The 13697-nt window shown below is 37.0% G+C and overlaps 1 protein-coding gene across 4 annotated transcripts in view; it reads right to left on the bottom strand.

The window, feature by feature from the left end:
* Nucleotides 1–216: 216 nt before the first annotated feature.
* Nucleotides 217–13697, bottom strand: part of SOCS6 (suppressor of cytokine signaling 6) — a 35332-nt gene continuing 21851 nt past the window's right edge. For 3 of the 4 annotated variants that reach the window (XM_048840148.2, XM_048840146.2, XM_048840149.2), the window contains exon 2: nt 217–7144. In XM_048840148.2, the coding sequence (XP_048696105.1) occupies nt 5415–7019 (1605 nt within the window). In that variant the 5' untranslated portion in view covers nt 7020–7144 and the 3' untranslated portion in view covers nt 217–5414. Of the gene's footprint in view, nt 7145–10110; nt 10242–13697 lie in introns of all 4 variants that reach the window. The other variant, XM_048840147.2, reaches the window with a different exon arrangement.

Here is a 13697-nt window from a genome sequence, read left to right as displayed (position 1 = left end):
CTACCCCTGAGGGTAGGCTTTTTTCATCCATTCTCCCATGTTTAAAACAAAGAAGATACATAATATGGACAAGACTGGGAGCATGAGCATCTCAATTATAAACATTTCAATCCTATAGAGTCATTTTCAAATTTATAATTGCACTAATAACAATCCCAACCCCATCCCTTACCCAAATTTAAATACACATTTATCCACAAGCTGACACAGTTGTGATCTTATTGGACTAAATTCACCCTGGCGTAAGTGGCAGTAAGTTCGCTAGCTTCAGTGGAACTGAGAATGCTTAATGCTTACATTAGAGCTAAATTTGACCTGGTATTTTTAAAAGTGAAGTGTAAAGGACTTGATGTAGATAGACAACACAACCACATATCACACAGTACCTTTAAAATCAACTAGAACATGTGAACAAAAACAACAGCTGACTTAAGAGACAGGCAGAAATGTGCAACTACATTTGTCAGTATATAATCAAATCCCAAATGATTCTTGCAATAGCAGTGGCTAAATAGGAATTTTAAGTTCCAATCACCTTTGACCTCAACAAAGGGAAAGCTTCTTCACCCCTTCCCCACACCCACTCAAAGACTGACAGTATTAGCTGCTACAATAATGTGTTTTCTTTTAATTGTAAGTTTAAAAACAACAGAAAAAAAGCCATTGAAATATATATTAAAGCTGTGGTTTTGGGAAACTGAGTACCAAGTCTGTAGGGAGAAAACAAAAAAATGAAAACTTGTTATGTATATCATTTTTATAGACATACCAATTATTTATATAATACAAATTGTTAATGCTGTAATATTTTTGAAATTTTGTATGCATTCCCTGATTTAAACATCCTACTACCTTAACTAACCTAAATAGCACCAAATAAACTAGTGATTATGTATTTTGTACCTTTTTTAACTTCAATTTTGGAGCTCACACTCAAACTACTTGATGGCTTTCCTGAAAATTATGAACTCTCACTTTTTTTAGGAAAAAAAAAAGGCACCATTCAAGGCAAGCTTTTTTTTGGAGCGTTTACACTAAAAAATTGAAAGCAGCACCACCACAGGAAACAGTGATAGCCAAAGCTATCTAAAGTGTGCATGCTCAATAAACACCATATTTTAATTATATACTGGCAACCTTCTGGAAAGCAAAAATGATAGCCAGAGATACAAGCACCTTAATAGCAGGAAAAATTGCAGCTATATTCTGATCACAAGCAAATGATAGCTCAACATCTCATTGATACGGATATAAGTCAGCTATCACGCCTCCCCCCAAAAAATTTTCAATATTTGATTCAGGATTTCATTTTGTTTATTGAATACTCCACAGATTCTCTTGTGAATGAAATTTTTATTTACACACTGTATCTAGAAGCAGATACATAAATCCTTATACAATTATTTTTCAAAAATGTGCAAGAAATTACTATAATTTTGTTTACAAACCAAAACACATTAAAATCAATGGACTTTGGATAATTCATTCTTTGGTGTGCTTAGTACAAATAACGCACACCTAGCTTGAAACATACAGAAAAATGTAAACTACAGCAATCTGGATTGCAAGTATTAATTTCATGGCACTCCATCACCACTATAAAATTCTTTAACCCAACATGTATTAATACAAAATTCTGTAAGAATTTTTTTCATTATCCGTGTTTAGGGTTTAGAACACTTTCCAGAAAGAGCAAACTCCGTAATATTTTGTGATGTTATGAGCTATTAACTATCCCATGTCTATTAATAAAGAATGTTTTTAATATTTTTCTCTGTAGAATTTTAAAAAGTATTAAAAGAAATAAGATTGGCAATCAATATTGTACCCATCATTTAGCTTAGAATTTAAAAGTTATGTAACTGAGAACCATTCCTTACTGGAATTACAGGCAATATATTGCTGGTATTATGATTTAATTTACATAGCCAGAATTCACACAGTATGAAATGCAGAGAAGAAAAACTTCTCATATTTTCATTAGCCCAGCAGTCAATGTTCATATAAAAGCACCTCTCAGCATGATCAGACTATGAAATGTATATATTTGAAAATAAAATTTCTAATTAATCATAGCATTTCCAAGGCTACTAATGGTGGAAACCATCTTGATAAAAAGGATGGTATTAATTTATGTCAGCAGCAGCATAAAGGACCTGCAACCTGACCAAAGAATAAAAAGAAACTTCAATTTTGCTATTTAATTAGCTTCAATTAACACTGTTGTAAGAATCAGAAAAAAACCTTTGACATAATATCGAAATACAAGCTGTAGTTTTATTCTTCTAATTAGTAAAGCAGTCAGTGTCACCAATAACTTCCATCATCATCTTGTAGCTTCAGAAATAAATTTTATTTCAAAGTTTCATCTTCAAATACATTTTGCAACAATTCCGTTGCAAGTCTGACTGTTGTGCTGACTAAAATAAACACTGTTTTACTTTAAAGGAACAGAGTCAAGTCATTTTTATTTTTATTTAATCTTTGTTTATCTTCCTTTAAAGGCCTGAAAATAACGTTTTCCTCAACCTACCATTTTTGTTTTCTTCCATTTGGCAAACACAGATTTTGTTCCTCTATTTGTTATGGAGCACAAACCAACACAGTCTTTCCTGATTACAGTTGCTGCCTCTTAATAATTTTCAGTTGCCTTGTAACTAAACAACGTTACTGTGGCTGTCACAGTAATCGCTACAATAAGCAACTATAAGTCAATGTTTTCAAAACAGGGTTTCTTAATTTGTGCTCCTACTATTGGCTGGAAGACTGCTTCAGTAACAAAAAGAGAGAGATTCTGAATCCATCAGTTTTTAAAAAAATATGTCTTTACAGAATGGTGGATTTCAAAATATTTGAAATTTAGGACACTACAGCATCAGATTACAAAAAAAAGTCTAGGCAGGTCATCTCTTAGGTCTAAATTACTTGTCAGGGTCCTTTTAATCAAACCTATGGAAAGCTCGTCCAAAAGTGGCAATTAGAACTGGACCTTTTACTAAGTTTACAATTAAAGTACACAGCAAGGAAGGCAACTCAAAATGGACTGGATGATTTTAATCAAAGGTAATATTTCAAAAGTAACCAACTCTTATAGGTGACCAAACAAATAAATGAAGACATGGAAAAGAAACTTGGCACACAAGTTCATATACATTTTCTCAACAGAGCAATGAAATTGGGATATTAGAGTTTCACATGTGTAAGCCCTTATACAAGGTCCATTAAATACTTATGCACAAAGCATATTTTAAATGCATCTTTCAGTTTGTTAAACACTGGGATATATTTCACTAATTTTATATAATTGCCTAATGTACTACACCATTCCAGAGACTTTGTACAATGTACGGTCCCTCTGGACTGCATGGGGGAAGAACTTTTAAAGTGAAAAAAATGTGAGAGGTTTCATCCTCACAAGTATGTTTCATATTCCATAAAAATTATTTCCTCTGTCCTCCTCTCAGATAGAATCAGAACACTGTACCAAGCTATAAGATTATTGTGCCTTTTTTAATAAAGTTTGTAGCCCTGATTCAAAGAAGAAAAAAACCTCCAGAAGAGAAAAATCTGGATTCAAACTTGCATAAATATATGTGAATGGCAGAGACAACAAATTAAACATATATACTTTTCTGAGAATATTTTTTTAAGTTTAAAAATATTATTGGACAAAAGAAGAAATCATTATCCTCTATCCCTCAGAACAGACAGGCTTTATCTGCCTTTGATTTTTTTTTTTTAAATACTGTGGTCCAAAAAATAAATTAAAAAAAATATATATAAATTTAGCATATCAATTCAGGCAACCCAAGATGTAAGTGCTACTATAGCACTTGGCGGCAATAGTGTATCCAATGCTACAAACTCATTTCACGGGCAAAAAAGCTAGATAGAATAAGCAGAAGAAAATGATCCAAAAAGGATTTATCCCAGCCTTTTCCTATGTTGGTCTTTACTAAATAGAAACTCCTGCCAACTGCTGATGGAGAAGGTGACATGCTAAAAATATAACATTGATTTAAAAACAAAACAAAAAAACAAAGTTAGTCATGGTCACTTTTAAAATTGAAAACACAAATGTAATATAGCTATAAAGGGAAACACCAATATGATGAATATTGCACAAAGAAAACTTTGCAATCTAGGGCCCAGTCTCCCAATTCAGAAATCTCTTTTAGAAAGTCAGGCTCCCCATAGACTTTTCAAATGCCACTATCCTTGTCAGATGTTAGAAATATTTACTAAATAGATATGATACCTTTATGTCAAATCAGTCAATTTTCATGACAGCGCCTGGGACTGTTAGTAACAAAGCATTTTTCTGTGGCCACTGTATTAAACCAAAACCCCTTCTCCTTCTAATTTCAAATATACAAAGGTTAAAAAAAATGCAGCCTTGGGGATAATTTGTTTAAGACCTCCCCCACTCCCCCCAAAAATCCCAGAATCAAATCCTAGCTAGCTATCAAAATGCAAGAGAGAAAAGAGAAGGGGGGGGCAAACCAAAACCAACTGTAGTGTAGAAATTGGCTTTAAGAGGTCTCGTCACATTATCACTTTAATTGATAGTTCCTACAATTAGGGAGATTTGTAGATTTTTTTTTCAACAGTGCCATTAGTAATCCATGTTTAGCACTTATCTTAAATACTACAATTTCCATATTGATGCTCTGTTTTTCAAAACTGTTTTTAAAGGCTGTTTTTAAAAGGAGAAGAAAAAATTATAAGGAAATTCCAATAAAAAGAAAATTCAACCCAATTTCTCAAAGGCAAAATAGCGTGTACAAACTATGAAATCATTTAGGAGAAAGGAGGTTTCCAAAGATATGCTGCATAACTATATTCCATCACACAGCTACATCAATTAATAAGTTTGAAATTAGGGCAGTTCTATGGAGATGTTCATTTAGGATGCTGGGAAATCATTTTCACTACATTCTGTAATTTATCTACCTGTATGTTTTGTCCACAATTATCTTTATAAAATAGGCCATTTTAAGAAGACAAAAATTCCATTCTACAAGTTTCATTTCACTTTTACTTATTGTTGAATACACATGAAATGCACTCTGAATGCATAAAAATCACAGTGGATAGCAGCAAAGAACTTGGGGAAATTAAGGAGAATCTGATCATTCACATTGAGATTATTTTCTGCACATTGATGAAAGATAGATATTTCACACTTCTAAAAACCTTGAGATCATTCTTTTTTTTAAAAAAAAGAAAGCCCCCTCAAACAAACAAAAAACACCAAACATAAACAAACAAAAAAGATGCATTACCCTTCTTTACACACAAAAATGAAACATTGTTATGGCAGCAAAAGATTTTGATAGCAATGAAAATTTGTAAACTGTATTTCAATCTTTTTTTTGTTCCCAAAGTGCAAGATGCAAGATTCCCATAAGCTTTCAGTAGTGCTTTTCTTGTAAATAATCCTTCATTTTGTTTGGCAAAGGCAGTTTCTGGATCAGGTCTATTCTGGTATACTGACGTATAACAAAACGACACAGGTACTGTAAGGAACGCACCTGCATAAACCGAGATACTGGGTTTGTCAATCTCACTGGGTAAGTAGCAGATCCAGGCAATCGAGACCTTGAATAGCAAAAAGCTCCATTTTCAGAGTCCCTGATTGAATGTTCAATTAGATCAACAATAGAAGTATGGCCCTCCACATCTGGTTGTTCATAAAAGCTAAACCTACCGTTTGAATGTTCAATTCTAGTATGAAGAGTTTTACCATGGGAGCGAAAACTCAGGCTTAAAAGATAACGGTCATCAGAGCTATCTCGAACAAGAAATGAACCATCGGGCACATTCGCCAGTTTTCCCTCTGCCTCCCAACGTGTGATAGGGCCCCAGTACCATCCTTGTTTTGCAAGTTTTTTCAGTTCCTCTGTGAGGCTCGTCACAACCATAGGACCACTATTTTGTACAGAGTCATAGACTCTTCCAACTCCTGGGGCAGAGTTAGGGTCAAAATTCAAATGGCAGCGCATACTTTCAGCCACATGGGCATCTGTGCCATTCAGTCCATTGAAGTTCCTTTGGATTTGATTATTCTGCATTGGAGGTAGCAATGGTGAAAGTGGAGGGACATCACTGTGATTAACTCTTGGGCTTTGCAACATGACTCCTGTGGTACCAATCAACAAACCATTCACTGCCTGGTCCACAAAGATATCTGGAGCAACAACTACATCTTGATCCACCTGACCCTCATCTTCATGAAAAGCATTTCCGCCCACTTGAGAAGAAACAGTTGAAACTTCCATGGGTGAGGAACTATCCAGACAGTAACTACGTGATCCTTCCAAAGGATACATTCCCTCATCTAAAGGCACAGTATACTGAATGTAGTCCTGAGGCATTAGTCCAATAACTACAGGCACGTGTTCATCAATATGAAGATGTAGGTCCCCATTCTGGGATTCTGTACTTTTTAATGTATTGTTTTGTTCTTGAAACACACTATCTGACTGCAAGTCATGGAAGTCCTTTCGAACACCATTCAGTGCTGGGCTTGGGTTAGAGGAGTGGACCAAGGCCTTGACTTTCACTTCCATTTTGATACAAGTCTCTTCTGAGTTTGTCGATCGAAGAGGCCATGGTGTTGGACTGTAATGATGGTTACGGAGGGATGTGGATCTTAGAGGTCTTTGAGCTCTCACATCTTTAAAGGTTATTGGAGCAGATGAGGAAGAAAAGGTATCGTCATCAGCAGAGCTTACAGATGGCGTGCTGCCTTTCCCTTTCTGCTTTTGTTTTGCTGAAAGCCTTCTTTTTAAAGTACCCATTAAGCTTTCACTTTTTGATCTATTTTTGCCACCTTTTTCATCTTCACTGTTAACTTCACAGCTAGCCAAATCTTTACCATAGCAGCTGCCAAACAAGGAGTCATCTTTTCCAAATTCACTTAATGATGGCTGCTGAACCACTACAAAGTCACTTTCTTCTTTGCTTTTATTTAAGTTAAAGGACTTGCGAATTGTTTTGAGACTAATTTTCTTCATTATGACAAGTTACCAAGTCTGGCTGATCAAAAACTCTTCTTGTATTTTAGCCTTAACACATGTAGAGCAGCCTCTGCTTCATGTATATATTTTATCCAGCCTCATTTAACTTCAAGAGCCATTTCCTGGAAACAAATAAAAAGACATTTAACTTCACAAAAGAAACATTTTAAACGAAACTACAGTTGGGCACCAAATGAATGCAAAGCTGTACTTAGGAAATCCAGTCAAGTTCAATAAATGACTTAAAAGTACAACATCTGCCTGCCAGTTGTTCTGGTTTTAAAATCACTTTTTAGTTTTTATATATAATTTTCCTCTCTCCTTTGCTATGTGAAAGACCAACCCAACACAGGGGAAGCTGACTAATTGTTGAGGATGATAATGGGTACAACAAGCTTCCTAGTCCAGGGCTAGATTGTGACTGGTCCTAACGTGGCCATGAGGAAACTTTCCTGTGTAGATAAGCCCTAAGAGACCTTCACTCACTCTGTGTGCCCAGCCTCTTTGGTTCCCACATCACAGGTCCAGCCATGGGGGGTGGAGAGCAGAGAGAGCAAGGTGTACCTGCTCAATACTACCCATTTCCCTCTCCTTCCTTCCCCACCCCAAGAGTATGTAGACAGAGGAGTGGGGAGTAGGTGGAGCCTTGGCTCCATCCCCTCTCCCCTACCCTCAACTGAGATGAAATGATACAAGGGGCAGCACCAGGTATAGGGCTACAATAAGTTACTTCCCCCCTACTCCCTACCCAGAGAATTGGTTCCCAGGGCTCCTCATGAAGCAGCACAGCTACATGCCTCTCCTTACTCATGAGCCATGCAGCCTTGTAATATGCCTTTATAATTTGTGTACCACAACTACATTCACTCAGTTACTAACAACCAACCTTAATTTTTTGGTATAAATGATTACAAATGGAGCTCCCCAAGTTAGTAAGGGCTGCAGGATCATGCCCAAACATTAATTATAGGATTTCTGTCACACTTAAAAATGCCTTTTAATTTAAAGAACATGTTAAGAAAAACCATGTGGCTACAGGAAGAGATAACCATAAAAAACATTTTCTTGTCATTAAGGAGCAGTAGTTAAGAGTGAAATGAGAGTTTCATTCACAGAATTGGACTTATAAGTTATAACAAGACAATATTAGTAACAATAACAAAACCAAAACAATCTCCTTCACATCTTATTGCAAGGTAACTTTTTTTTTTTTTAAAGGCAAATCAAACAAGGAAATTCAGAGATATGGTATTTACAAAAAATTCCTTTCATTCACTTTTCAAAGGTTCTCCCAACTCCCTTTAGGGTCATCATTTCTTTAAAATAGGTGCATCCAGGAACATCAAACTTCATTGATGTTAAGTAGGAGCTTTCACAGGTTTGAGGGCGTGCATGTAGGAATTATAGAGACATTTAAAGGTGGTGTTGTGAAAATACTTAAATATGTATTAAGTAAAATACATAATGATATGGTATGGTATAATTTTTATTAGAATGAGTTTGCGAAAGCAGAATTACTCACAAGTGGCAAAGTAGGGAGTAGCTAGTAGAAAACTACGTTGGGACCACAGGAAAAGGAAAGCTGTATATTGGATGAAAGGCCAAGATGGGGAATAGGAAGGAGGTAGCCACTTATGAAAGTTGGAGGCTGTCTGGTCCAGCTTACATTCCAACACAGCTCGGATCTATGACTGGCTTCCAAGGTTTACAGGTATTTCTACTACTGAGCAATTCTTAAACATTTTTTAAAATCTAAGGAAATACTCAAGCAAAAAAACACTGAATGAATCTATCATTTACAGCATTTATAAATTAAGTTTCTGGATTTCTTAATTCTCCCTGCTCCCTCCACTCTCAAATGCTAAGAATGTTTGTAACATGTTTGTAAATTGTAAGTTAAGGTTCTACTCTACAAAAATCAAACATATTTGAAATTAAGCATGTGCAGAGTACGATCATCCAAACTATCCTAATTCTGACCCTCTTGGAGCACCCTGAGAGCAGACAAAACACATCTGCAAAAACTTTATCACAAAGTTTCACCAAGTTTAAGAATAAAGTATTAATTTTGAAGCCTCTAATGAAAGGAACTGGTGGGAAGAGAGGAAAAGGTCATCTCTGAATCGTTCTTGGTTCTGAGTGCCACTATGGGAGCAGAGTAGTTCTTGTTTGGATTTATTTAAACTGTGCATTAGCATACTTTTGATTATTAGAGGATTTTTGCAAAGTGGAACCTTACCTTGGAATTTCAGGCTAATATATCTTGAGAAAACTCCAACATTATCAAACAACACTAAAGTAACTACCATATTGTAAAGAATACAAGAGAACTGTCACAAAATGACATCGCTATATTTTAAAATGCTTTAGTTGCCAATATTTTCTCATGCTAGTCTAGAAAGAAAGATCTGCCACTTTCCACTGCAACTGTGAACACTGTTTTAGCACAGAAACCTTATGGATTATAGGTCTACAACTTTTGGTAGTTAAATATATTTATCAGATTAATAAAGCATATCATGAGAATGATGGTCATGTCTTGAAGTTATAAAAACTTGTGCAGGATTAACCTTGGTATGTCCCAGGGCACCAGTTTATTCACCCATGAACAAGCAACGTGATCAAATGAATTATGGTCCTGGCCTGTAGCCCACTGAATTCAACTGAAATACTGAATTTAACTGAAATTGATTTCAATGGGCTTTTTATTAAGTCCTATTACGTACTGGACCAGTCTGCACTGAGAAGTCCAGTGACTTGGTTTAAGTTAAAAATTATATTGACCTAGCCTCATCGCAGGGCTGTGAAAAATTTGGCACCCTAAACACCACAGTTAGGTTGACCTAACCACAGTATTGCTGCAACTAGGTTGATGGATGAATTCTTCTGTCAACCTATCTACCACTTCTCAGAGAGGTGGATTAACCACATCAGCAGAAAGACCCTTTCCGTCATTGTAGGAAGCATTTACACTGCAGCGCTAGAGTGGCATTCCTGCATAACCATAGCTGTTCCTCTGTAGGGCAGACACACCCTTAACCTCTCTCTGTCTCAATTCTTCCAGATGTAAACTGCTAATAATACTTACCTCTGAGAAGTAGGTAGGCCTTATATTGAGGGCTGTTAGTAAAGAACTGTACAGACATACATACAGATGTGCAAAGAATGAAGCATTTAGGAACTCATTGGGACACTCTTGCATGCACAGATTTTTCCCACCTAGGGATGACAAAAATTAGTATATGTATTATTTCATGGAATGCATCTTGCCGTAGTGTTTGTTATAAAAGTAGCAGTTAACACCAGTGGGACAACTTCATTTGAAACTCTGTAAGAATTATAGTATTGCTGAGCCCCTGTACGGAAGTACTTTCTCAGTAGCACCTCCTGCATAGTCAATTTTAATAAGTTCTCCAGTAAGGTCTGATGCAAATATCTGCTGCTGTGAATATGCAGTATGTTATGCTATGGTATTCCAAAAAGTCTAGTGGACAATATAAATATTTTAGGAATACTTTGAGATCAAAAGAGGTAGAAAGCTAGACAGACAAAATGAAATGAGAGTGGAGACAGCCAGGGATCAAAGAAAGAAAGAAAAAGAAACTCCGATAGTCCAAAAACTTTTATTTTAAAATCAGATTTTTACCAAACATAATTTAGAAGAAGACATAGACTACTAAAGGCTAGGCAGGCTACAAAAAGTTAACAGAAAGCTGCGGGCGGCCATGCCTTTGGACAGTCAATGTAAACAAACTGTCTAACAGCTCGCCAGCAGATTACCCTGATGGGACGCGTGCAGCCCGTGGGCCGCAGATTGCCTACCACTGATCTAACCCGACCTGTATAAAACGGGCCACAGGAATTCCCTGATTTAATTCCTGTTTGAACCAGATCATGTATTTCAGAAAAACATCCAATCTTGATTTAAAAATTGCTGTTAAGTTGTTCCAAGGTTAATTATTGTCACTGTTAAAAAATTACAACTTTTTCCAGCCTGAATTTGTCTAGTTTCAACTTCCAGCCATTGGATCTTGTTATACCTTTGTTTGCTGGACTGAGGAGCCGATTATCAAATTTTTATCCCCATGCAGGTACTTATAAACTGTGAACAAGTCACCTGAACTATCTCTTTGTTAAACGCATTAGATAGAGCTCCTTGAGTCTTACCACTGTAAGGCATGTTTTCCAATAATTTAATCATTCTCAGGGCTCTTTGCTGAACCCTCTCCAATTTATCAACATCCTTCTTGAATTGAAGACCCAGAATTGTCCCCAGAATTGGACAAAGTATTCCAGCAGTGGTGGCACCAATGGCAAACACAGAGGTGATATAACGGCCGTACTCCTACTTGAGATTCCTCTGTTTATACATCTATGGACTGAATTAGGTCTTTTGGTCACAGCATCACACATATGTTCAGCATATTATCCACCATGACCCCCAAGTCTGTATTGGAGTCACTACTTCCTGGGAGAGGGTCCCCCATTTTGTAAGCAGGGCCTACACTGTTTGTTCTTATATGTGTTTCTCTACATTTGGCTGTATTAAAAGGCGTAAAGTTGCTTGCACAAAGTTCTCCAAGTGATCCAGCCCGCTCTGAATCAGCAACTGAATCAGCTCTTCATTATTTACCACTCCCATAGTTTTTGTGTCATCCGCAAACTTTATTAATTGTGATTTTCTGTATTCTTCTAGGTCACTGATAAAAATGTTAATTAGCATAGGGACAAGAACCAATCCCTGCACGAACCCACTAGAAACACACTTGTTGGATGATAAGTCCCTGCTTACAATTATATTTCATGACCTGACAGTTAGCCATCTTTTAATCCATTTAATGTGTGTCATGTTAATCTGTATGGTTGTAGTTTAAAATTAAAAAGTCATGTGGTGCCGAGTCAAATGCCTTAGAGATACCTAAGTATAATATATTAACACTATTGCCTTTATCAGCCAGTCTTGTAATCTTATAAAAAAAAACAGGTATCAATTTAGTCTGACAGGATCTATTTTCCAGAAACACATGTCGATTGGAGATGTTATGGTGGTGCTGTATTTAAAATATACCGTGAAAGCTAAAGAATTGCACGTGTTTGAACAAGCATGACACAGACTTGCTTATTCAAAATATTTCAGAGCAGTTTCAATTAAATCATGGTGTAAAAAAGGTCTAAATAGGACATCTGGCACGTCAGTCATAATGGTTTATGTGTGGTACTGTGTCAATAGAAAGTTTGTGTATTTGTATTTATAGAGTTTTTATTCATTTTACCTATTTCACCTAGGTTAACTATAGCCATTTCCTGAGATAAACACTATTTACAGTGCTGCCAGAAGACATTACTATGTAACAGGTCAGCTTTGGAAATTAATCTCACACACACACTTTTTCTCCTTAAAAAAGTTAATACAAAAAGCAGACACACCCATATGTGGCCAAACTTGAACAATTACAATAGAAATGATAATTCTGAAGTACTGAATAGAAACAAAAATAGAATCACAAATTGACACAGAGCCATTCTCTAACATGTATTTATAGAACTTACGCTTGCCTATCATTAGGGCTGCAAGTTTGTCACAGAAGTGAAAAAACTCCCTGATACTGACACTTCTCTGTTTGTCCGTGTGGGAAGGCTCTAGGTGGGTTGCCCCCACCAGTCTAGTGCTGAGGGTGGCACTGAGTGGAGGGACAGGGACATGTTGGAGAGCCAGACTGCTCTGCACTCACTCCACAGTGGCAGCTCCTGTGTCCCACAGGACTGGGCCCAGCTCCTCACTCCGTGTTGCAACCTGGCACATAGGGTTGCCCTGCTGCCCTTCCATCATAACAAGGGTGCAGCCTGGCCAAATTTGAATGAGTGGCATTGTGACCTGGTAAGTGTGGAGTGGGCTCGCTCTCAATGCTTAGGCACATTCTCACCGGACACAGGTGCTGTTGCTGCCTGGAGGGAGCATGGGGTAGGCTCTCTCTCAACCCCTGGACCCAGCCCCACAGGATGGGAGTCACCGCTGCAGGGTAAGTGCGGGGCAGGCTCACTCTCCAACTACCTCCCCCTGCCAAGGGACTCCCACCTTACTAGGCTGGAATCAGGGTTTCAGTGACTGCACAGAGGTTTCCGTGACTGTTGCAGGTCATCGGTGCCACCCAGGCAGGGGAGGAAGAGGAAGCAGTGGTGGTAGAGGAGGAGAAGGATGCTGGTCTACTATGATTTTGAAGAGATGGGGTTCAATTTCATTTATCAGGCAACAAATCAGTTACCCTTCCTATAATTAGATTTTTTAATTAATTAATTTGTCTATTTATTTCCATCAAATGGAACATGAAAACATTTAACTTGATTTTTAAACTCACAACTGCACTTATAGTATTGCTGCACTTATAGTATGCTATAGGTATAATTTAGAAATACAAAATCCCAGCCGGAACAAGTTATTAGATTTATCTACAAAGTTCACAACATAGCAAAAACACATCCTGTTTCAGAGCATTCAGCACAACCGTGCACAGAGATAAACTGAACAGAACAATACAGACAGTACCCACAATCACCACTCAATGCATGGTTCTGGAGATTTAAAAAAGGGATTTGTTTGCTATTTTTTAAAAAAGGGGGACACAATTCTGAAACATTTAATTAAAGCCGAATACTGAAAACAGGGAAGTACATAGT

The sequence above is a fragment of the Caretta caretta genome, chromosome 2 (genome assembly GCF_965140235.1).
Source record: "Caretta caretta isolate rCarCar2 chromosome 2, rCarCar1.hap1, whole genome shotgun sequence".
Lineage (NCBI taxonomy): Eukaryota > Metazoa > Chordata > Testudines > Cheloniidae > Caretta > Caretta caretta.
This window is presented reverse-complemented; position numbering and strand designations above follow the sequence as displayed.